We start from the raw sequence: 22,235 nt of genomic DNA, 5'->3' as shown, positions 1-22,235 counted from the left end.
CTAGGTGCTGCGCCGCGCCGGCTGGCCCCGCGTGGCCGAGCCGGCCGCCGGCCGCGCTGGAGGACGCGAGAGTCAAATGGAGGCCATGCCATGAATGTAATAATATGACCAAAGTCCACTGGGGCCACCATCCATTGATTGTAATAATATGACAAAATACAGATCCTGCTGCAGTGCGCTAGAGGTGTCCGGGTCCCGCATGAACTTGGGCCAAAAGAGCGACTAGCCTGCGGCACACGTTTAAAAGTCCCACACACAGATAAAACAAAAATTACATTTATATTTTCAAAAAAATACATTTAGTCCCAATTCTTGCTATCCATACGAGGAGGCATATTTCGCCTAAGCCCTAATTTTTCGCATAAATTATAAGGTGCATATTATGCAAATTAACAGTACTTACTACGATCCGGTGCACTTAAAGCTCTTAACCAATTCTTCCACTACTTTACAATTATGTATGAACATTACAGCAACAAATAACCAATTTTTTATTACACAATTTCAAGCTCAACATTAGTTGTCCCTCCAATTACAGAGAGTACCAACAACAGGTCACCTGCCAAGAGGATACATACACGCCCAAACAAGAATGCATACTCAAAAAACAAGTAAACGCGTACTACGAAATACAACGCATCTACAACTCAAATGGCCCGTCCACTGGCCACACGCAGCAACGCCGCGACCATTTCTAGAATCAACGAGACGGGGATGACGAAACTGAAGAACCAGGAGTCATGGGCCATCATGTCCGATGGGCCTTTCATGGGCCGTCAACAGCGGGCCTCCACGGTCCAGATCCTCTCTAGCGTCCGAAGTACTTCATAGAACTTCCCAAAATGGAAGAATTGTTTGATCACCGAAGTACATGGAGACATCATTGAACGAAGAATATACATCATTAGGATTTAAGAAACACCTTCCCGTATGTAACACTACCAATCTTCAAACTCTTTAAAAACACAAGCAAACAGTCGCCACCAGAGAGAACCGGGATGTGGAGCCCCAGCTATACATCAGAGTTCATACACCACGATTTATTAGAGTTAATTATTAAATCCGAAACGAGAATACCCACAGCATCAAACTACAACTGTTGTACATGATGATTCTTGGACATGTATGCAGCTCGCTATAGCGCAGAGTTCTAAACATGCATGGATGCTACTACGCTAGTATGCTACTGCACATACAACAAAACGGAGAGTTGCAAGATAAAATACAGAAAAGACGGTTCTAGTGCGGCTCTCTTGACTGAGACCTATCAGCCTGCCTGTCATCATGCCTATCATCATCCCTGCCACTGTGCCTGTCATCAGACCTATCATGGTGCCTTTCGTTGTCTGAAGGCTGCCTATCAAACTGCCGATCATTTCTTTCATTGTGATCGTCATATCGCCTATCATTGCTCGAGTGCTGCCTATCAAAGTGCCGATCATTCCTGGACGAATATCCATCTGTGTTTGTTGGATGGGTGAATTTGCAGTCAACTTTCCAGCAGTGCCCACGGTCAAGATAAGTCCAGCAGAGTCCCTGCGGTCTATTTCCCCTTGACCCTCCATCGCCACTAGAACGTGGCTTCCATGGCTTTCCACCTGAGTCACGGTGTCCGGAGTGCCTGCCCCCATTGTCTCTCTGCTGATTGTTCCAATCAGGGTTACCATTTGGTGCATTCCAGCTCATGTTATTGTTTGTCTGACCTGGATTTCCCTGCACAGGAGCACTCCAGCTGACATTTTGGTTCATGTTTCCGACTTGTTGGGTTCCCCAGCCAGGATAAGGGTTTACATTCCCTGCTGCAACGCCACCCCATTGAGCCACTGCAACTCCTTGCATCTGACCTCCCATCATGGCCGCTGCATTTGGAGTCCCCTGCCCTTGAGTTGCCGCCCAGATCATGTTCATGCTGGTGTTTCCAGGATTTGGTAACCAACCCATGTTCGGGACTGCATTTGGCTGTGTTGGCATAGTTACCCCCATGTTGTAGCCCGAAGCACCTTGAGCTGATGCTACCCAAGGCATATTCATATTGCTCTGTCCCATCATTCCCCAGCCCATGCTTGCATCACCCTGAGGTGCAGTTCCCCAGGTCATATTTCCAGCTACCTGAGGTTGGCCAGATGTGTTGGCCGCTTGTGCAGGTACAGCCCACCCACTGTTTTGAGTATCACTTCCAGCAATGGCTGCCACCGAAGGCTGTACTGATGCAGCAGATGGTGTTGACATCTGGTTCCTTGTGTCTGCACGTGATACCACAACAATGCTGTTAGGTTGGCTTACACTTAAACCTTAGTAGCACTCACTAAGAGGAGATGGTTAAGACTGAAATCACAAAAACACACTTGACATTAAAAGAAATAACAGAATCCAATACTTAAGAAAAGACTCGAAAGCAAACATAGCATAAACAATGGTCAAGCATTGAGCTAACACCTTCAAGTTGCTGAGTGTTCAGTTGTGCTGGTCCACGCTGAGCACCCAGTGTTCCAACAGCTGCAAGAAACGAAAAAAATTTACATCAAACAAAAATCTTTCTGTATTATAATTTCCAAATTTTAAACTTATCACCTCCTATTAAGGTAAAATAGGTCAAGTTGCCACCAAAACAAGTTAGGACAATATATAACATAAAATTGGTTCCAGATTCACAGTTCTGGGCAAAACTCAGGGGATCCAAACTTGCTGTAAATGAATTTCATCGAAGCAGAAAAACTTTCTCGAAGGACCTACCTTCAGCTGAAGAGCTCACTCTTCCATGTGAAGCATTTTCTCCTAACTTAGAGTCACTTCCATCTGCTAATCTGTAGCCCATTTGTGGTAAAGCAGATGATATTTGGTTCTGGGAGGGTATATCTGAGGTTAATTCTGCAGTTGCAGCAGCAGGAGTCATCCCAGGAGTTAAATGACCCATATTTCCTGCAGCCACAGTATTTTGTCCCGAAAAGCTTCCCATGGCAGGCTGGGTAGGTGTCATCGGATTTACTGCAACTCCAAACTGGCTAGAGGCAGCATTCCAACTTCCAGTAAGAGATTGTTGGTTTGTGTATGCTGCATGAGAATTTTGCATTCCATAATAACCTTGTGTGCCAGAATGGATCATGGTTGCTCCAAGATTCGTTGAACTATAGTCCTGCCTTTGATCACTACTTGAGAAAGACTTAGGAACTACTGATTTTGGAGTTTGCTCAGCAGCTATTGTGCTTTCCTCAAGAAGAGGGGTTTTGTCAATTTGAGATGCACTAACATGTGGTGGTTCCCATGGAGGAAGGTCTTTCTCAAACTTCCCCGCCAAAGCATCAGTCAATAGAATTGAATCATCCTGCTTCTCACTAGCTTTCCATATTTTCAAACTGGGAGGGAAGTAACCATTGCTGTTCCATTTCCGCAACTGTGTGATTGAGAAAGGACCTTGGATTTTATTAGAAGGATCCATGTACTGCCAAATCTTCTCAGATTCATTAATGGCTGATTGTGGTGCAGTTTTTGCCCCTGAACCTATGTTAGCAGCCAAAATTCCAGATGAGACACCAGATGGCCCTTGTGAAGCACTGCGTGTGGTACCTTCCAATTTTACTGTTTGTGCACCAATGTTAGGACTTTCTGATTTACTTGTATAACCAGCACTTTCACCTGGAGAAGAGAATGTGGATCTCCGTGAAAGGGGTGACTCCATATGAGGACTTGATTCAGCCCATGTGTTTCGATTAGATTCCCAGTTAGTTTTTGGATCTCGCTGTAAAGGATTTCTACCATCTCCTTTAACTGGAGACACAAGATTACCATCTTTCCTCAAGAAAGAACCTCTTGACTTATTAAAGCTACCTGTACAATCAAAATTATGGAAGTCATCGTCAGAGTTGCAATGAAGTAGAAGACGATACTACGGGAGGGAGCAATAAAGGCAATTACTTCTTTCAGTCTCCTGCTCCTGTTCCTCTGGAGATTCATAATCTGGATCCATCGCAGGGTCAGCATGTATCTCAGGTTCTTCGTTTAGCCTACGAGCACGCTCCTCTGGAGTGCTTAGCAGCTTCAGCTTCTCCACACATTCCCTAAGCGTGGATACTGGTTAAGTCATACAAGCCAAATTCTCATTTAACAAGAAGGAATTCTCCTATCTGAAACTTCTTCAACACAGAAAGGAGCAAAGTCTACTGACAACTGTGACAAAAGCAGACTAACTGACCATAACTACACTGATAATGTATAATGCTACTTTATAAATGATAACTATAATGTCATGGAAAAGGATATTCTTTTCTATGGCCCATATCACTCGCGCGGTCACGAAGATGCCCAAGTCGCATCTTTTCACTTTCAATCCACTGCAAAGTTTGTAAGGCAGTAAAGAATGCATCAGCAAAACAGATAACTTAGTGGCGACAAAAACTTCTATAGTTCATTAATGCAAGTTGCATACATCATTGACTTTCAAAGTTTGGAGAACCCTTGCTTTCTCCTGAACCTCTCCCTGGAAGACAAGATAGTTAGACAAAAAAGTGCAATAACACATAAAATGTGCAAGACCCACTCTGTAATAAGTTAGTATGTTACCACTGTCAGCCTTGGAATGAATCCATACTTTATGCTTTGACGCAAGCGTTTGCACTCCTCCTAGAAAAGAGAAAAAAGAACAATTGCAAATCAGCAAAAGCATGAAGTTTGAACCAAATAGAGTAGCAGATTTTGAGATCAAGTGGGTTTGTAAGTCCAGTAGCAAGGTCAGGATATACCAACAGCAACTAGCGTTAACATTATTCAGTGTGAAAGATGGCCTTCTACTTGATTAGTAAACTTGGTGAAACTAGTAAAACTATTATGTTCATACTGAGAAAGAAAATACCTCAGTGAATTCCTGGTTGGAGATTATGTCAATAGTTACTGCCTCCCGTTTGTCTAAGTTTAGTATCTCTAGCGTTATATCAGTAGTCTTTTTCCCAGATTTATATTTTTCCGCAGCTCTTCCAGTCCCTGTAAACAATAGAAGAAAATTTTAGTATAATGCAGTCAAAACAAATCATACCAATTAGGGCATGTTTGTTAATCCTCTTCCCAAGGGGATTGGAGGGGTTAGGATGGATTAAGACTTGTAAGGGATTTAATCCCCTCCAATCCTCTTCAATCCCCACCAAACTGAACAAGCCCTTGGGAAATAAATCCACTTACCAACAATTTGTACAAGTCGATAAATGTCTTGCCTTTGCCCTGTACCAGGTATTCTTATTCTTACAAATGATCCAACAACTTTCTCATCAAATGTGTCAACATCACCGATCAACTCTTCCATTAGGTTGCGACGCAGGTACATCAATCCAATGTTATGGTTATCTATTGCTGCGTAGTCATCAAGATTAGGCTGACGTTTCTGGTCATACTTACGTGATTTTCTTCTTTTTTCTGAACTCATAACAACTGAAGCTTCACTGTTACCATCAGCATCCTGACTAGGATCAGGATCTACTACACCACCATGATTTTCATCAGCTGATGGTGATACCTCACTCATGGGAAAATGTGATTCAAGAAGCTTAAGCATTTCAAAATGGCCAACACGTTTTTTGCCAAAGAGACTTTGGAGCAAAGAATCACAAATTATCTGGCTTTGTCGACGAGGATCACGCAGATTATTGCGTTTGATATAGTCAAGTAAAAGGGGTTGAACGTCAAACTGACTGATCGCAGATTTATCACCATTTCTCATATGAGCTACAAAGTTTAAGAGTTCCTCAGAAGCCCAGCTGGCCTCTTCAGCTGAGGATGTAGACGTCCCAACACTTTCAGATTCTTTTGATGAATGCTGGCTACTCAAAGAACGTCTGGATAATTTTCTAACCTTTTTCCCCGGAGAAGTCTGAGCATCACGGATGCCTGACAGGCCTTGTTTGGTAGATTTTCTAGAGCTTTCTTTTCCTTCAGAACCATCCTCGATGGCAGCTTCCTTTGATCGTTTCCTTCCCCTCTTTTTTGGTGTATTGTTCTCTAGATGTCGCCCCGATGAACTCTCAGAATTAGCCTCTTCATCATTAGTATCAGGTAGTTCACCACTCTTTTGAGATTTGGCTGCTGATATTTCCTCAACTGTCAATGACAAGTTTGTCTTCAAATTTAACCAATAATCCTTGAACAAATACCACCAGCTGCTTTTGTCATCAAAATCCACATCCTGTTAAACAAATTCTCATAAGAAAAAAAACACAAGTAGAAAAAACCTACTGTAAAACCAATTGTTCTTTACACAGACAGAGCTGTGGACACTACAACAGTTTGAAAGTAACGCACACAACATAGAATAACAGGGAAAAAGAGCAAAGTCGAAACTAACCTGAAAACTTTCCGACAGCCTAGTTTGTACTCACTACAAGAAACTGATGTTGGTTGATAGGAGTATTTGAAACAGGGTAGGTCTTTTGTGCATTATGATGCCTTGTGAAACTGCATGCTTATGACTCATTATATCATTCTCATCCCCAAGAGTTCGATTGGTACTCTACGCGTAATTTTATATGATGAATATGATAGCAGGTAGAGATTAAACTTGCAGTAGCCCTAAACTAAAATATATTGTGTAACACTCGCACCCCAAGTAGTCACATTTGTTATTTTAAGGTGTGTCCAGAATGCAGAATAATCACTTTTCTTTTCAAAACACATGCGGAACACATTTAAGGCCCCATTTGGAATGCAGAAATTCTGCAAGAAATTTAAATGAGGGGGGCAATCTTAATTTCTGTGCAGTGTAGAAATAAGAAAAATAATAACTTCGCATCAATGGATATAAATTGTTATGCAAGTGTTGCATCGTAATGCCATCCATCCGTTATCTATCCCCTACAGTCAAAATTGAGTGATGCTTTTGTAAGCATGCTACCTTCCATACTTTTGCTATCCATATCTTTGTAATAGCAGTCAATGTTGCATTTTGGGGACAGTATAGATGATCACCTCCTATTTGTGACTAGGAGAGTGGCAAACTGTAAAACCGTATAACATCAGTTCAGAAACACAGTTCTCAGTACACAGCAAATTGCCTACAAGTTGGACTTGCTCACTAGATTTGACCAAATCAAATATTTTATTCAAATATGGATCAACAACTTAATTGCACTGTGTCACTTCTATAGCTATGTGAACAGGGAAAAACAATAAGCATCATGCATGCCAAGTCTAAATCATCTCCATGGAAAAGTCATAAAACAGTACCTTGTGACCTCATGCCATAAAGAAAAAATATATATAAAGAAAAAGAAAAATAACTAGACTGAGGAAACTAGAATGTGGGTACCATTTGGTCAGTTGCCTCCTCTCTATTTTCTATCAACATCACAGTGTTCATGCATGTCTCACAAAAGCCCTTGTTTCCTCTGACACAGCTGAACTTCGCATCTTTCATGCATGCCTTGCACAATGAATAGGTGCATGTGTAACACATATGGCGTGCAGGTTTCTGACAGTTGCTACAGATGTGCCACCCTGCCAGCAAAGTAAATAGAATCAAATAGGTATTTTTGAGAAATCATATCCATGTAGTACACAAGAGCCCTCACCACTACCATAAAAAGATACATCTCTAATATAAAAAAATATATATTAAGAAATAGATCCCATGTTTGAGAAGCCAGAATACCAGTAAAATATCAAGTTTTAGAAAGTAAACGAGCATCCAAGAGTGTACAGTGCAAAAGTTAAGCATACTTCCTAATAATTCATAAACAGCAAGATACTTTCTAAATGATATAAGTTAAACAAACAAGAAGAGCATGCTAGACAGATTTCACTAATTTCAATGTTGAGGAACAAATAAAACATTTTCTTATAAGTAAGCAATGATAGCAAGAACACGAAAATCGGGAAATCGTGCGATGACAAATGTTGCAGGGTCATTATAAAGTTCATACAAGTTAAACAGATTGAGAAGAGCATGCTAGACAAATTTTAATATATCAATGTTCATGAACAAATGAAACATTTTCTTAAGTAAATTATGACAGTAAGAACAGGAACTCTCTTCTATTGATACAATGATACGCAGCTCTCCTGCGTGTTCGAGAAAAAAAACAGTAAGAACAGGAAATGAACCTTCAAGAAAACAATTCTTAAGGATATGGTACGCGCATATCACAAGATTCAAATGCAAGCATTTATGCAAGCAATGTGGTATGGTCAGACAAAATTATCATACATACCACAATTCCATCGACCCTTTGACTTGAAGAAATCATCATCTCGATTAACACAAGAAGGATGATAAGCTTTAGGGCAGCCCCTGAAATGAGATCACATACATGACGTTATGATCAACCAAAAGCTGTAACATGTTCTATGTTCTATATCTTGGAATAAACAAATAAAAAAAATTCCACGTGAAGCGTGAAGCACAAACCTACGATCACAAATCACAAGGTCACCACCATCAAAGCAAATGAAGCAGACCTCCTCCTCATCCTTCCTCTTTACTGATAGCTTCGCCACAGCCTGGGCCTTGGAAGATGGACGACCTCTCTTTCGACGCCCTCCGCCTTTCTTTGCCATCGAAGGAGGAGGCTCGTCGTCATCGTCGTCGTCCATATGCACAGCATCTTCTTCAGGGGCATCATCACCAATCGTGCCAGTGACAGCTTCTTCTGTAACATCTTCACCAACAATTCCGTCATCTTCATCATCATTGTTAGTTGTGGCAGCTGCATCCATCAGCATGGCATTTTCTTCCACTCCATCATGATCAGCTGTCACAGCCTCTTCCTTCTCATTATCATTGCTTGTCAAGCCAACTCCCCCCATTTGCGCATCCTCTTCTTCAGGAATATCATCACCATCCTCATCCATCTGCACGGACTGTTCTTCAGGGACAGCCACAGCATCTACAGCTTCATCTGCAATGTTTTCAGCAACTACTCTGCCTTCCTTGTTCATGTCTCCAGTAATGTTTACTGCACCCATCCGCATGCTTTCCTCTTCCACACGACCTTCACCAGCTGTTGCAATCTCCTCTTGCTCATTATCATCTCCAGCTAGTCCATCTCTATTCATCTGTATCCCCTCATCAGATGCATCAACACCCGCTGCCCCATGATGTTTCTCGCGTTCATCTCTGGTCGTGGTAACTGCACCCATATGCTTGCCCTCCTCATCTGTAGCAGCATCAGCAATAGTGCCAACACCTTCCTCATTGTCATCTCCAGTTTGGAGCTGCATATCCATATCTGTGCCCTCCTCTGCAACATGGTCTACAGCTTTCACAACCTCTGTTTCCCTCTCATTTAACAGATCTGTAGCCACATCCATCTGCAGCCTCTCATGATCCTGAGTATGCACAATATCAACAATAACTGCAACATTTTTATCCATCCTTGTACTGTCATCATGTACATCATTTACCAAGGGAGCTGCCTCGCCAGCATCAAGGGAGTCACCACCAACCTCCTTATCAGTCTGGTCATCCGACCTATGCACAACTCCAGTGGAAACTATATTGCAGTCATCATTGACCAGATAAGTACTCACCTCTGTGGGATCATCCACCGATGTAGATGATACCAGGGCAGCACCCACCTCTGTGAGATCATCCACGGCAATAACCTCGCTGGTTTGCATGCCAACCTCTGTGGGAGCATCCACCAATGTTGAGGATGCCACAGCAGCACCCACCTCCGCGTGAACATCCACAGCAGCAGCAACACCATTTGTGTGCACCTCTGCACCAGCATCCCCCTCTGACTCGTCAGCCTTAGCAACATCGGGCAGATTGGGATCTTCCGCAATCACCAAGAGTTCATCTGCCACAACATCATCGCCACCGGGTTTTGAACCCTCCTCCACCTTGCCACCTCCACCTTCACCAAAAGGAGCTCCGCCATCCTTCTCACCCTCAGCAGCCTCAACATACTTGTAGCCCTCACCGTCACCGTCTAGCGCAATATCCGGGGTGGTCGGCATGGCCTCCTCCACCTCCACTGTAGGAGGTGGCTCAGCGTCGGTCATAGGGATTCTATCAGTGGAACGGTCGCGGACCAGGATTTGATGATTGGGTATTCCCAACCACCCCTCCTAGACACCGTCTGGCTGGCGTGCGCGCGGGGAGGCCAGGACGCGGGATGCTGCCCGCCTCCGCTGCTGACCGCTGCACCCCGCAGTGTTCGCGCGCTGGGCGTTGGCCGCGCGGTCGCCGCCGTCGGCCTGTCGCGGCGTCGCGCCGGGCCTTTGCCGCGCGGTCTCGCCGTCGTTCCGTTGCGCCTGCTTGCCGGCGCCTGCCTGCTGGCTTCCCTAGGGTTTGGGGATTGGGGATTGGAGTCGGGAGAGACCGAGAGAGACGAGAGCGGCAGGGCGCAGGGCAGGAGAGATCGAGCGAGAGGCGAGACACTACTGACGACGAGAGATGAGGTGGGGGAGTCGGGCGTTGCGGTTGGGCTGTAGTTGGGCATTTGGGCAAGGCCTTGCTGCGACGGCCCATAGATTTACTCGTATTGGACCTCGTTTGCCGAAAACATTGGCGCAACCCATATAACACTTGTTAGTTTCTCATCCAAATAAACCTCTTTCAATAACAATAGATAGAATAGGAGTATACGTCTTTCTATTGCATTTGTATCTACGGTGTCGTTGTTCAGTGAAATTGACGGGAGACATTTCAGCTAACATGATTTCATATCCAGATGGTACAAAGTTTTACATTTATCATGAAATCTACATTGGTAGTCTACGGTGTCGGGGCGACCAAGCTACGTTAACGTCTTGGTTACACGATGTAATTAATACTGATATCTTCTAAACTGTGCACGCTAATTTCCTATATGCCATTCCTGCTACAGCCAATTTATCTCGGAACACGGATGGGTCTCCACATCTTCGATGAAATTGCAAGATTTCAGCGATACAAATGCTGCTTTGTGACCTGTAATAAACGAATTTTATGAAAATCTACCGGAGCCCACTTTTTTCAATTCAGGTTCTCTAATTCTACAGCCGTGAAAAGAAAAATCTAGCATGATCCTATATTCAGATGGCAAAACTCTTAAAATTTTACAATCACCACGAAATCTGCATTGGCAATCTACGGTGCAGGGCCACCAAGGTACCTTAAAGCCTTGGTTGCGCAATGTAATCTATACTGACATCTTCTGAACTGTGCACGCTAACTTCCTGTGTGTCATTCCTGTTGCAACCAACTCTGTCTCGGAATACGGGCAGGTCCAGACATCTTCGTTGGAACTGCAAAATTTCAACCATACAAACGCTGCTTTGTGGCCTATGATAAGTGAACTTTACGAAAATCCACAGGGGTCCACTTTTCCCAATTTAGATTCTTTAGAGTGAGACCTGTAATTCTACGGCCGTGAAAAAAACACTACCATGATCCCATATCTAGAAGGCAAAGTTCTTATGGCTTTATATTCGTCATGAAATCTACATCGGCATTCCACGGTGTCGGGACCACCAAGTTACCTTAACGTCTTGGTTGCTCGATATAATCTAAACTGATATCTTCTAAAATGTGCACGCTAACTTCCTAAATATCATTCCTGCAGCGAACAAATCGTCTCGAAATACGGGTGGATCCGGACATCTTCGTCAAAATTGTAAGATTTTTCAGCGATAAAAACGTTGCTTTGTGGTCTATGATAAGTGAATTATACAAAAATTCATAGGGGCCCACATTTTCCAATTCAGGTTCTCTATGGTGAGGCCTGTATTTTTGTAGTCGTGAAGAAAATCTAGTATTATCCCATGTCCAGAAGGCAAAATTCTTAAGGTTTTACATTCGCCACGAAATCTGCATCGGCATTCTACAGTGTCGGGGCCACCAAGGTACTTAACACCTTGGTTGCGTGACGTAATCTATACTGGCATCTTCTAAACTATGCATGCTAACTTCTTATGCTTCCGCAACCAACTCGTCTCGGAACATGTGTAGATCCAGACATCTTCGTCGGAATTGCAAGATTTCGGCGATACAAACGCTGCTTTATGATCTATAATAAGTGAATTTTAAAAAACCCATAGGAGCCCTCTTTTTCCAATTCAGGTTCTCTATGGTGAGGCCTGTAATTCTGCAGCCGTAAAAGAACCTAGCATGATCCCATATCCAGAAGGCAAAGTTCTCAAAGTTTTACATTCGTCACGAAATCTACATCGGCAGTCCACGGTGTCTGGGCCACCAAGATACCTTAACGCCTTGGTTGTGCGATGTAATTGATACTGACATCTTCTAAACTGGGCTCGCCAACCTCTTATGTGGCATTCCTACCTCAAACAACTCATCTCGGGACACGGGTGGGTCCAGACATCTTCGTCAGACTTGTAAGATTTTAGCGATACAAACATTGTTTTGTGGTCTATGATAACTGAATTTTATGAAAATCTACAGGAATCCACTTTTCCCAACTCAGATTCTCTAGAGTGAGGCCTGTAATTCTGAAGCTGTGAAAAAACTTAGTATGATCCCATGTCTAGATGGTAAAGTTCTCAAATTTTACATTCGCCACGAAATCTGCATCGGCAGTCCATGGTGCCGGAGCTACCGGGGTACCTTAACGCCTTGGTTGCCTGACGTAATCTATAGCATCTTCTAAACTGTGCATGCTAACTTTTTATGTGCCATTTCTACCGCAACCAACTCATCTTGGAATACGGGTGGGTCCACATATCTTCGTCGGAATTGCAAGATTTCAACGATACAAACGCTACTTTGTAGCCTATGATTAGTGAATTTTTTGAAAATCTACAGGAGCCCACTTTTTTCAATTCAGATTCTCTAGGGTGAGGCGTGGTAATTCTGCGGCCGTGAAAAAACCCTACCATGATCCCATGTCCATATGGTAAAGTTCTCATGGTTTTACATTCGCCATGAAATCTTCATCGGCAGTCCATGGTGTCGGGACCACCAAGGTACCTTATCGCCTTACTTGCGCGATGTAATCTATACTAACATCTTCTAAACTGTGCATACTAACTTTTTATGTGCCATTCCTGCCGCAACCAACTTGTCTCGAAACACTTGTAGGTCCACACATCTTCGTCGGAATTGCAAGAATTCAACGATACAAATGCTGCTTTGTGGCCTATGATAAGTGAATTTTATAAAAATTCATATGGGCCCACTTTTTTCAATTTAGGTTCTCTAGGGTGAGGCGTGTAATTCTATAGCCGTGAAAAAAATCTAGCATGATCCTATGTCTAGATAGCAAAGTTCGCATGGTTTTACATTTGCCATGAAATCTTCATCGGCTGTCCACAGTGTCGGGCCACCAAGGTATGTTATCGCCTTGATTGCGTGATGCAATCTATACCAACATATTCTAAACTGTCCATGCTAACTTTCTATATGCCATTTCTACCACAACCAACTCGTATCGGAGCACGGGTGGGTCCAGACATCTTCGTATCAATTGTAAGATTTCAGCGATGCAAACGCTGATTTGTAGCATATGATAAGTGGATTTTATTAAAATATGCAGAAACCCACTTTTCCCAACTTAGGTTTTCTATGATGAGATCTGTAATTCTTCACATATGAAAAAAATCTAACATGATCTCATATCCAAATATAAAAATTCTCAAGATTTTATATTCGCCATAAAATTTGCATCGGCAGTCTATGGTGTCGGAACCACTAAGATATCTTTTCCATCTCTTTACTTTTCCCCGGTGCTCTATCCAATAGTAGTAGAGGACTTATAAGAGTTGTAGTTTCGTTGATACATTATGTCGCTATAGCGAATTTGGATAGGGCTTGCGGCGTGAACTCATTGATATTTATTTGACAATTTTATATTTTTTCTTCCGCGGACAACTACAACGATCTTTAAAACTTAGAAGCCATCATGTAGTTGGAATTTGTCTAGATTTTATTTAGCTTTGGTTTAGATTTTATTTAGCTTCGATTTGTCATCTCTTCTGCTTGACAGTAGGATTAGGATCGATAATGATAGAAAATAACACAGAGTAGTCACAGCTGAGATGGATGCAATGGATAATATCAAATTGAAATTTGACGGTAAAATTATTTTGGGCATAACTTCTCATATTCTCATGTACCTTAATATAAATTAAGTATAAAAAGCTAATGCCTATATTAAGTATTGGACGTAGTACAAATGATTGTGTTTTTTAAACTTATCTCAGAGATTAGTATACATGATTTTCAATTTACTTCAGGTGATAGATGAAAAGATGGCTTCAACCGTCTTAGAATTTTTATTAGTGCAGTTCTTAGAAAATAATAATAATAAAGAGTTGTTATGAAAGCTTTTCTTAAAACATTAAGAACAAAATTCTTTAGAATTAGCAGTCCAAATTACCGCTGAACAAATTTCAGCTGAACTCTTCAATAATCTGATTTCGAATTCCTAAACCCCCTTCTCTAGATACATTGCTCACCCAAATCCCGCTCGCAGCTGTCACCCGCCTCCAAAACCCTAGCTCGCGCTCGGCCGGCGACGAGGATGCCTGGCATGCCGACGGACGGCGGCGGCGCTATCGTCCCATTTAGACGGGAGCCTGGCCAAGGGACGCCGTCGCCACCACCTGTGCGGCCAATCCGCCACGGTGTGGCCCCGCCCATCTTCCGCGTCTACATCTCCTGGTCCAGCGGCAACCTTCTGCAGGTCGCCTGCCTCCGCCAGCCTAACTCGGAGGTCTGCGGCGGCGTGGAGGAGGTCGCCGGGAGTGTGGTGGAGGTGAACCTCGGCTGCGGCAGCAGTGGTGGCGCGGAGGTCGAGGAGGAAATTGACGAGGCAGAGATGCGGCGGATCGAGTATGGGTCAGTGCCGGCCTTCGCGCTGCTGCAGAGCAGGAAGAACGCCCTCGCTGATGCCGCCGCTATGTCGCGCATGTCCTCAGTCCCTGATTACGCAGAATGGTGAGCTTTACTTTGCGGCTGGGTACTCTGTTACATGCTTATGATTAATTATTAATTTGGTTACTGGTTGTAATAGTTATCTCCTTATGGTTAGAAATCAACTGTTCAAGCTATTGGCTTAATTCCCACATGATCCTTATGCAAAATTTTGTAATGTAACTGTGCTATTAGAAACTTTTGACTTGACCAACATGTGTTACTGTAGTCGTGTTTTTGACAGCTATGCAACTCTTAGGAGTTCAGATATCCTTAGTATTATGGATTGTAGAACCGTTAAGTTGTAACTTTATACGTTCACAGTTTCACACTGATGCACGAGTTTGCACCAGTGAAAATATGGTTGACACCTCTTTTGGCAAAGGGAAACACAGGAGTTGTTTACTTCGCTGGTTAGCTAAGGTATGATATATCGTAGTTGTGCTTCCGTTTGATTTCAATGGTGTTTCATTAGGTGGCAATACGTGCTCGAATACAGCAAAACCATTGGCAATCTCCTTGGGAACCCGGATTCGCCTGCTTTCATGATTGAAGACCCCAAGACAATTCTTAAGGTGTCCATATCTATTTGTTGTGCTTATATTTTACTGGTGACATGGTATCCATTAATTCACATGATATTCTTCAACTTCAAATGTAGAAAGTAATTCATACACTTTACAGGTTAGGGAAAAGCCCGCAAGTTTAAGGGCCGCCTGGGAGTTGTTGGAGATATTCTATGTTGATAAACAGTTGCAAAGCTGGCTTCCTGAGCGTCTTGTTGATTGGTTAGCCGTAATGCTCTTTCCTTTAACCATTTCCTTGTTCCACTTGCAACAACACTTCATTCTAACATTGCCCAGGGATGGCTATCTCATTCTACTTACTTTGATTTTAGGATTTTGACTGCCTCTTGTCAGCGAAGGAGAGCACAGTGTATTCTAAACTCAGCAATTTCCAGAAAAAGCTCATTAATTTGCAGGTTGGTTTCAATATGACTAGTGCCTTTGCATCTTCCAAGGTCCAATTAAGTGGCTTGCATTTTTTGTATACAAATGTCGGACTCCTAGTATCTTGTATTCATACGATGAGTCAGCTTCTGATTGATTCTCTGCTTTATACTTTGTACTACTATTCATCTGTGTTACTTCCATCCTTGTTGTCCTTCTGTTGATGAGGTTAAATGCATAACGAAAGATCATTTATAGATTGTTGAAGATGATCCTGATTACTGGAATGGTTTGTCAGCAGCACTTTCGGTTGGGTGGCTTGACATCGTGGTATGTCTGTATTCTGCATTTTTCTGATAGGTTGGTGTTTTTGTTGGATGCCTCCCATCTTATGATGTTTTTCATGTAGGTGAATATGCTACGGTTTCATGGATCATATCAATTGGATCAGATGGATAACCGTGAGGTATTTCAGTTGTTGTTGCTAGTTTGTTTGAGGTTATATTTATTTCTTCTTTTATTAGTTTATGTTTCAAATAAAATACATAAGGTTTATTGAGGGTTCTATATAATTGATTATTTTTTGTGTTTATATAATTTGTTGTTTTACTGTTTATCTGAATCATGACACTGTGTCCAGTAGTAGAATAATAGAAACATATGGATTACTTTTATTTTGTTCTGTGTCATTTTTCTGTGGAGGTTGAAGTGGTTAGCCTGTTGCTGCACATACAATTAACTTAAATGCTATCTGTCTAATGAATGATTTCTGAGATTTCAAGCCAATTTGGTTTGAGTTGAACAGTAGCATATAAGTAGTAATTCTACTGGGATCTTTTTTTTTTATGTGCGACTGTTTTGAAGATGAAAGTGGAAATACTGTATAGATCTGTTTGAACTTAGATTTAGGTGGCGACTTGTATTATGCAGACTTGAATTACTCTGTTCTGTTTTGGATTTGATTATATCTTTTCTTTCCTCCTTTAATTCATTTATTTTGCAAGTAAGATTCCATGAAAGTGTAACTGTGCTATGTTGTAATGTATTCCTTTTGCTTTATGTACTTTATTTTTTTACTCATATTTGGGACATTGTATTTTGTTCAGGAGTTATTTTGAGGCTATAGTAGTAATGTGTTCCTTTAAGCTTTGGCCATATGCCACAACGTTGTGTTGTCGGTTGATTTTATGTTACCTGGTTTCCTAAAATCATTAGTTTCTTTTTCCTTTGGTTACAGACAGAAAATGGATTAGTCGAGGCTGTCGCTGTTCTTGTATCAACGATGCCCCGCTTGAGACCGAATTTACCAACCGGTAAATTAGGCCAGTGCTGCAAAACAAGACCCGATTTTGTCAAGGTTTGTCTTATAAAATGATGTCATGTCTTCTCTAGCAAGGATCAGTATTTCTTTTGTATCCCTTCAATTTCAGACATAGCATATCTGCGATAATTTTTCACCATTGAAAAAGAAACTTGACCACATGATGAGGTGCCCCCTTTGTTTTCTCTTAAGTGAGGAGAGTAGCGAACACTTTAGGAGGTGCTCACACAATATGTTAGCACCCGGGTTTGAACTTGAGTGGGCAGCCACTCAACTGGAAGCTGTACTGAGCTATTGCTTGGTTCTCAATTCTATGCCAATAGCAAATACTTTTTTTATCATTGGAAAAATCCTAACAAATGCTGGTCAGCACATCTTACCCTTCTCGCCCTGTTAGTTTTGAACTGCATGCTAGAATATAGTTTTTTCACAGCTATGTCTTTGTATGATCAGCATGATGGCTGCTGGGCAAGTGGGCACTACTGCAGATGGAAGTCCCTAGGGCACACTATGATTCGACCATCTGATTGTTCCTCGTTGCACATGATGTGACTGCTATGCAGAAATGTCTCTATCTACCTTCTGAGATTGTTATTTTGAATATAAAAAAGTGAAAGATGCACAGTTTTGGTTATAGAAAATAGAATATGGACTACATGCTCCAAATAGAACCCCTTTCATGTGCCTTTGTTCTGTGCATATTTGCAAGTCCTTTTTGTTCATATTTGTGAGCCTTCTGATCAAGACAGTGGAAAGCTTTTTCTAAGGTATCTTTATTTACAGGCATGGGAAAAGTGGCGAGGTCAAGTAACTAAACTGGAGTGCAGTGCATTTTGGATCCAGTGTGGTCACAAAAAAACCTGTGATGGTTTGAAGAATTTGCTTCATATTATGATGGGGAACATAAAGGAACTCACTGCTTCTACTTCCCATTGGCTGGAGCTGTTTGCTTCTCATTTTCTTTACATAAGACCATTTACAGTGGTTAGTACATTTTCTCTTGTATTGTAAACTGTAGAGCTTTGTGGTGCTCTGCTTGATTAAGTTATTCATTGCTGATGTAATTGCATTGCTTAGATCCGTCATGGGCTTTTTCTCCCTAATACCGGAAGGGTTTGAATTGTTTCCACTGAAAAAAATTCCCATTTCAGAATATTATGAAACCACCTGCTTGCCAGCGAGATCATTTATTTGATCTCATTGATTTTTAGATGTGAAACTGTGTCTTGGACCCCTATATATGAGTCCAGATGTGGATTTTAATCATCTTCTCTAGATCAATGGCCATGCAAATTGCTATTAATTTAGAGCTGTACTGCATAGTGATTGTGTAATGACCAGATGTTTTCTGGGAGTGAATTTTCTAAGAGTCTGTGTCCTATTTCTTTTTTTTCCCATGCAAACACTTCCGTTATATAGTTTTATTAGTTTATACCCTCTTTCAAGTTGTTTTTTTGAAGGAAGTATGTATTTGAAAAATTCACATAACTTCATGTTGCATTAAAATCTGCATTTTGTCAGGGTTTTGAAGGGATGCACCATTTAGCACAAAAATGCATACAACTTAAGCCGTCCTCTGGCACTAATGGATTAACAGGCCTCGTTATTGGTGTCCTTTCAGAAAACCCAGAGGTTGGAGCGTAATGTGATTCTCTATACTCCTTATGTCCTTTGACTTTCGCATTCTCCTTTCTTTGTGTAACATCTTCTTTTCCATGATTAGGTTGTCCTGGCAGAATGCACACAAAATTTTGGCCCATGGTAAGATGGACCAGCTGCTAAGTTGCTAATCTATATTCAACATTGAAACACCATCCTAAATTGATTTGGGCATTTGTTACCGCAGGTTGGTCACGCATGCTATGGAACTGCTGACAGCTGATAATGACTATGCTGATACTATGTTGCATGAAGAGCGGCCGAACTTAGGTGGTATAAGCATAGAGGAACTGCACCGGCTAGTCTATGCTCAAGTTTTGTGTTCTCATTCTTTAACTTGGCAGGTTAGTTATGTAACATAGTAACAGTAGTATACCAGCGACTAACTAGATTAGTTTTATGTATCAGTATTATTATTAGGTATTAGGCATTATGCCATTGTCCGTGTATTTTTGGAACTAGCAACTGCATGGATCGCATTCGATGCATACCTCTCATTTCAGTCCTTGATTCCTTTTGCCCCCCTTCCATTTCTTTTTTTTCGCCACTAGGCTGGCTTACTGAAGCGTGGGCCCATCCAATGTTAAATAGGAAACAGGTCCCAAGTAAAGAGGAACTATTTATTTTGCTCATGTTTTCTCAATATTCAGATGTGCAGCTTTGATTTTCTACCGCAGTTTTATTTTGCTCATGTTTTCTCAATATTCCAATGTTTGCTCATGAACTTTTGTTGTCTGTTGATTATAGCAAAAACATCTCCTTTTGACAACATTTATCTTGGCTATCTTGCATGTTTGGTTCTCAGATTGCACCGACTTATCTGTCTTCATGTCTAAACCAAGGCCTAGGGCTCTTGGAGATTCTACTTCTCAAGCAACCCATACAAGATAATCGCCTAGTACTCAAGGTACCATGTATTTTAATTCTATATTTGCAGGGTGTTAAATCTCGTTATTTGTAATCTAATACTCATTTCTGTGAGCAGACTTTGGAAATTTGCCGTTTGTATGAACTGGAAAATGTTAGTGCAAACATAATGAAGGTAAATGTGGTTTCTAATGTTTGCACAGCTTTGATTTTTCCAAAAAGAAAAGTTTGCACGATTTTTCTTTTATTATATAAAAATAGGAACATGTGTAGCTTATGGTTTTGATGTTGCTTAATCTCTTTCTAATTATTCAAACTTTCACAGGTAGCTCGCGTTTTCCATTGCTCTTAACTGAATTCAATGTTAGCTTAACCTAAGATTCTTATCTAATTAATTTTTTCTTTCTCTTTAGATTGCGGGCATTTATCATTGGAAACATGGGCGAAAAGGGGCTGGTGTATACTGGTTCCAGCAAGCTCATGATAAAGTTCGTCTTGACAGAATTGCTCAACAGTTGTTTGAACGCATTGGAAAGTCAGTCACAGATGATAGTTTTAAGGTATCAATCTTCACTTCTTTCTGAACTCCTTGGCTGTAATCTGCAGCTTGTCCTCTGTGCAATAGTAACCTTAAAAAATGATAAAGAACGAAGAATAATCCCCTTCAGCTAGTTGCTTTAACATAGAATATAACGATTTTGCATGGTCAGCAATGGGAAGGGCTGCTGGAGCTACTTGGTCCTGATATTGGTAGTGCAGGTGGTCTCGAGTTTCTTCATAGGTATTTCTTTCTTTGCCCATCAAATTTGTCTCTGTACACGACAATGTTGAATGCCAACTTAAAAGTATGATTGTGCAAAGGTACCGTGACTTTAAGAGGTCTTTGCAACAAGCCTTAGACGGAAGGTCTGGTGAGGCTGCTCGGCAAACTGTAGATTTTCTTATACAGGTGAATTTCTTACACATCATCTGTGTTTTCTTAAACACGTCGACGCTTCAGGCCCCATATCTTGTTAGACATGTGAAAAAAGGGGTCAGCAGAGGATTGTAAATAACACGCGCCTTGGAGGATGCCAATAGTCTGTTGCTTCCAGTTTCCTGACTGCATAGGTGTGTTTTGTTTGTAGCTTATGAGAAACCCATCCACACCGCAACGTTTCTGGCTGCCCCTTCTACATGACTCAGTAAGTAATTATTTCTGTGTTTGTTTAGGACGCCAGTAACCTGTTGTCTCCACTCTCCAGGCTGCAGAAATCATTTTTCTTCTGTTTTTGCGTCACCACTTTTTCCAGGTGGGCCTGCTTAATTGCAAACCCAGCCCGCTAATGAATGTTGCTGAGACGACCTTGTTGCTCAACAAGCTGCAAGAGCTGTCTCTCGCCAAGCTGCGCCCTGATTTTTCGAACAATCACCTACCAAGCCATGCGTTGAGCTCCGTGAGATTGGCTCTGGCATCGAATCTGGCACGTGCCATTCTTGAAGACCCCTGAGTCGAGCACAATGTAGCACAAGTTTGCTGGTGAATTGCCATCATGTTCTCTTGTTTATCAGACTTGAGAAACGGTTGATATTGGGTCTGCTCTGGATGAGCAGTTGTGCTATAGATGTATCGTACATTGTACTTTACCTTAGTGCGTGCGAATTTGCGAATAGATGAACAAAATGATCTGGTCGGTCGATTGCTGTTCTCTGTTTGGAAATACTAGCTATTTTCTATGTATATAAGGCCTCTTCCAGAGATGACGAGTCAGCTAGCTCATAAGTATGCCACCTCAGTTTTTTATCCATGTGGAAGAGAGAGAGAAAAGATATCTCTTGTCCAAGAGATAGTCTCATGTGTACATCCCTAAATTTGCACATCCCTAAATTAGTGAGTTTGATATGTGGATCTATCTGAATGTATGAGCTAGTGTTTGACTCTAGCCTTTGGAGGAGGTCTGCTCTTAGATTTGTTCATTTAATGAGATGTAGTTTTAATTTTTTACTAACCCTTCTTAGAAGAATGGATAATGTCCTTTTGACTTGGATGGTTGGAACTTCGATGCCATACAGCCAATGGGGGCGAGCGTAGCATCATTTAGCCCTCCATACGCGTAGCCGAGCGCAACACACGAGCGTTATCTAGTGACTTTGCCAACAGACTTCACATGGAGAAGGATGTTTTTTTAGAAAAAAAATATGCACAAGGATGTAACTGCGTCTGGGTTGATAGGCTGTTCGCGTCCGTGTCTATTTGCGTGCAAGAACCTGATATGCGATCCTGTTCCGTCTCCGGCTGGCAGCCTCATTTCACTGATTCCTCATTCATACTAGTGTTGTGTCATGCTGTCCATTTCGACTGCCTTAAGCGTCCCTTCTTTTTTTTAAAAAAAAATTCAAATTAAGAAACTCCAAACGCGACCTTTTAACACGTGCAATGGTATGTAAAGAAGGGATAATATCTTTTGTTAAATCGACACTTTCTAGTTACGTGCATTTTAAGGCATTACTGCTGCTAAAACGGTTTTCTGGGAAGAATAGGAAAAGTTTCCTGTGTTCTATATGAGATTTCGACATTACGGTAGAAACGCTGAAATGATTCAAAACGTTGGCATTATAAGTTATA

At 41.7% G+C, this 22,235-nt stretch overlaps 2 protein-coding genes across 2 annotated transcripts; one reads left to right on the top strand and one right to left on the bottom strand.

Moving 5' to 3' along the window:
- Positions 1-1,015: 1,015 nt before the first annotated feature.
- Positions 1,016-10,335, bottom strand: LOC112894498 (zinc finger CCCH domain-containing protein 19-like). Its single transcript, XM_025962232.1, has 12 exons — positions 8,384-10,335; positions 8,187-8,266; positions 7,286-7,473; positions 5,170-6,166; positions 4,847-4,974; positions 4,558-4,617; positions 4,424-4,474; positions 4,258-4,328; positions 3,913-4,061; positions 2,734-3,825; positions 2,437-2,496; positions 1,016-2,243 (listed from the first exon to the last, which is right to left on the bottom strand). Exons 1-12 carry the CDS (start codon positions 9,979-9,981, stop codon positions 1,240-1,242), a joined length of 5,478 nt encoding a protein of 1,825 aa, XP_025818017.1. The 5' UTR covers positions 9,982-10,335; the 3' UTR covers positions 1,016-1,239.
- A 4,033-nt stretch (positions 10,336-14,368) lies between these two features.
- On the top strand, positions 14,369-21,368 carry LOC112895274 (nuclear pore complex protein NUP85). Its single transcript, XM_025963219.1, has 18 exons — positions 14,369-14,857; positions 15,309-15,408; positions 15,518-15,628; positions 15,732-15,815; positions 16,042-16,113; positions 16,193-16,249; positions 17,021-17,140; positions 17,888-18,088; positions 18,626-18,736; positions 18,828-18,865; positions 18,951-19,107; positions 19,569-19,670; positions 19,749-19,805; positions 20,044-20,190; positions 20,341-20,411; positions 20,492-20,579; positions 20,758-20,814; positions 20,923-21,368. Exons 1-18 carry the CDS (start codon positions 14,442-14,444, stop codon positions 21,118-21,120), a joined length of 2,187 nt encoding a protein of 728 aa, XP_025819004.1. The 5' UTR covers positions 14,369-14,441; the 3' UTR covers positions 21,121-21,368.
- The last annotated feature ends 867 nt before the right edge of the window (positions 21,369-22,235 follow it).

The sequence above is a fragment of the Panicum hallii genome, chromosome 5 (genome assembly GCF_002211085.1).
Source record: "Panicum hallii strain FIL2 chromosome 5, PHallii_v3.1, whole genome shotgun sequence".
NCBI classification, from domain to species: domain Eukaryota; kingdom Viridiplantae; phylum Streptophyta; class Magnoliopsida; order Poales; family Poaceae; genus Panicum; species Panicum hallii.
Note: the sequence above shows the minus strand (reverse complement) of the source record. Positions and strands in the feature narration are given on the sequence as shown.

Excerpts from the sequence above, each read along its gene's own strand:
- LOC112894498 (XM_025962232.1), bottom strand. The coding sequence starts at position 9,981 with ATGACCGACGCTGAGCCACCTCCTACAGTGGAGGTGGAGGAGGCCATG. Across the intron at positions 4,475-4,557 it reads TCATTCCAAGGCTGACAGTG|GGAGAGGTTCAGGAGAAAGC; the intron begins GTAACATACTAA and ends CTTGTCTTCCAG. Across the intron at positions 3,826-3,912 it reads GGAGCAGGAGACTGAAAGAA|GTAGCTTTAATAAGTCAAGA; the intron begins GTAATTGCCTTT and ends TTGATTGTACAG.
- LOC112895274 (XM_025963219.1), top strand. The coding sequence starts at position 14,442 with ATGCCTGGCATGCCGACGGACGGCGGCGGCGCTATCGTCCCATTTAGA. Across the intron at positions 14,858-15,308 it reads GTCCCTGATTACGCAGAATG|GTGGCAATACGTGCTCGAAT; the intron begins GTGAGCTTTACT and ends GTGTTTCATTAG. Across the intron at positions 16,250-17,020 it reads ATCAGATGGATAACCGTGAG|ACAGAAAATGGATTAGTCGA; the intron begins GTATTTCAGTTG and ends CTTTGGTTACAG.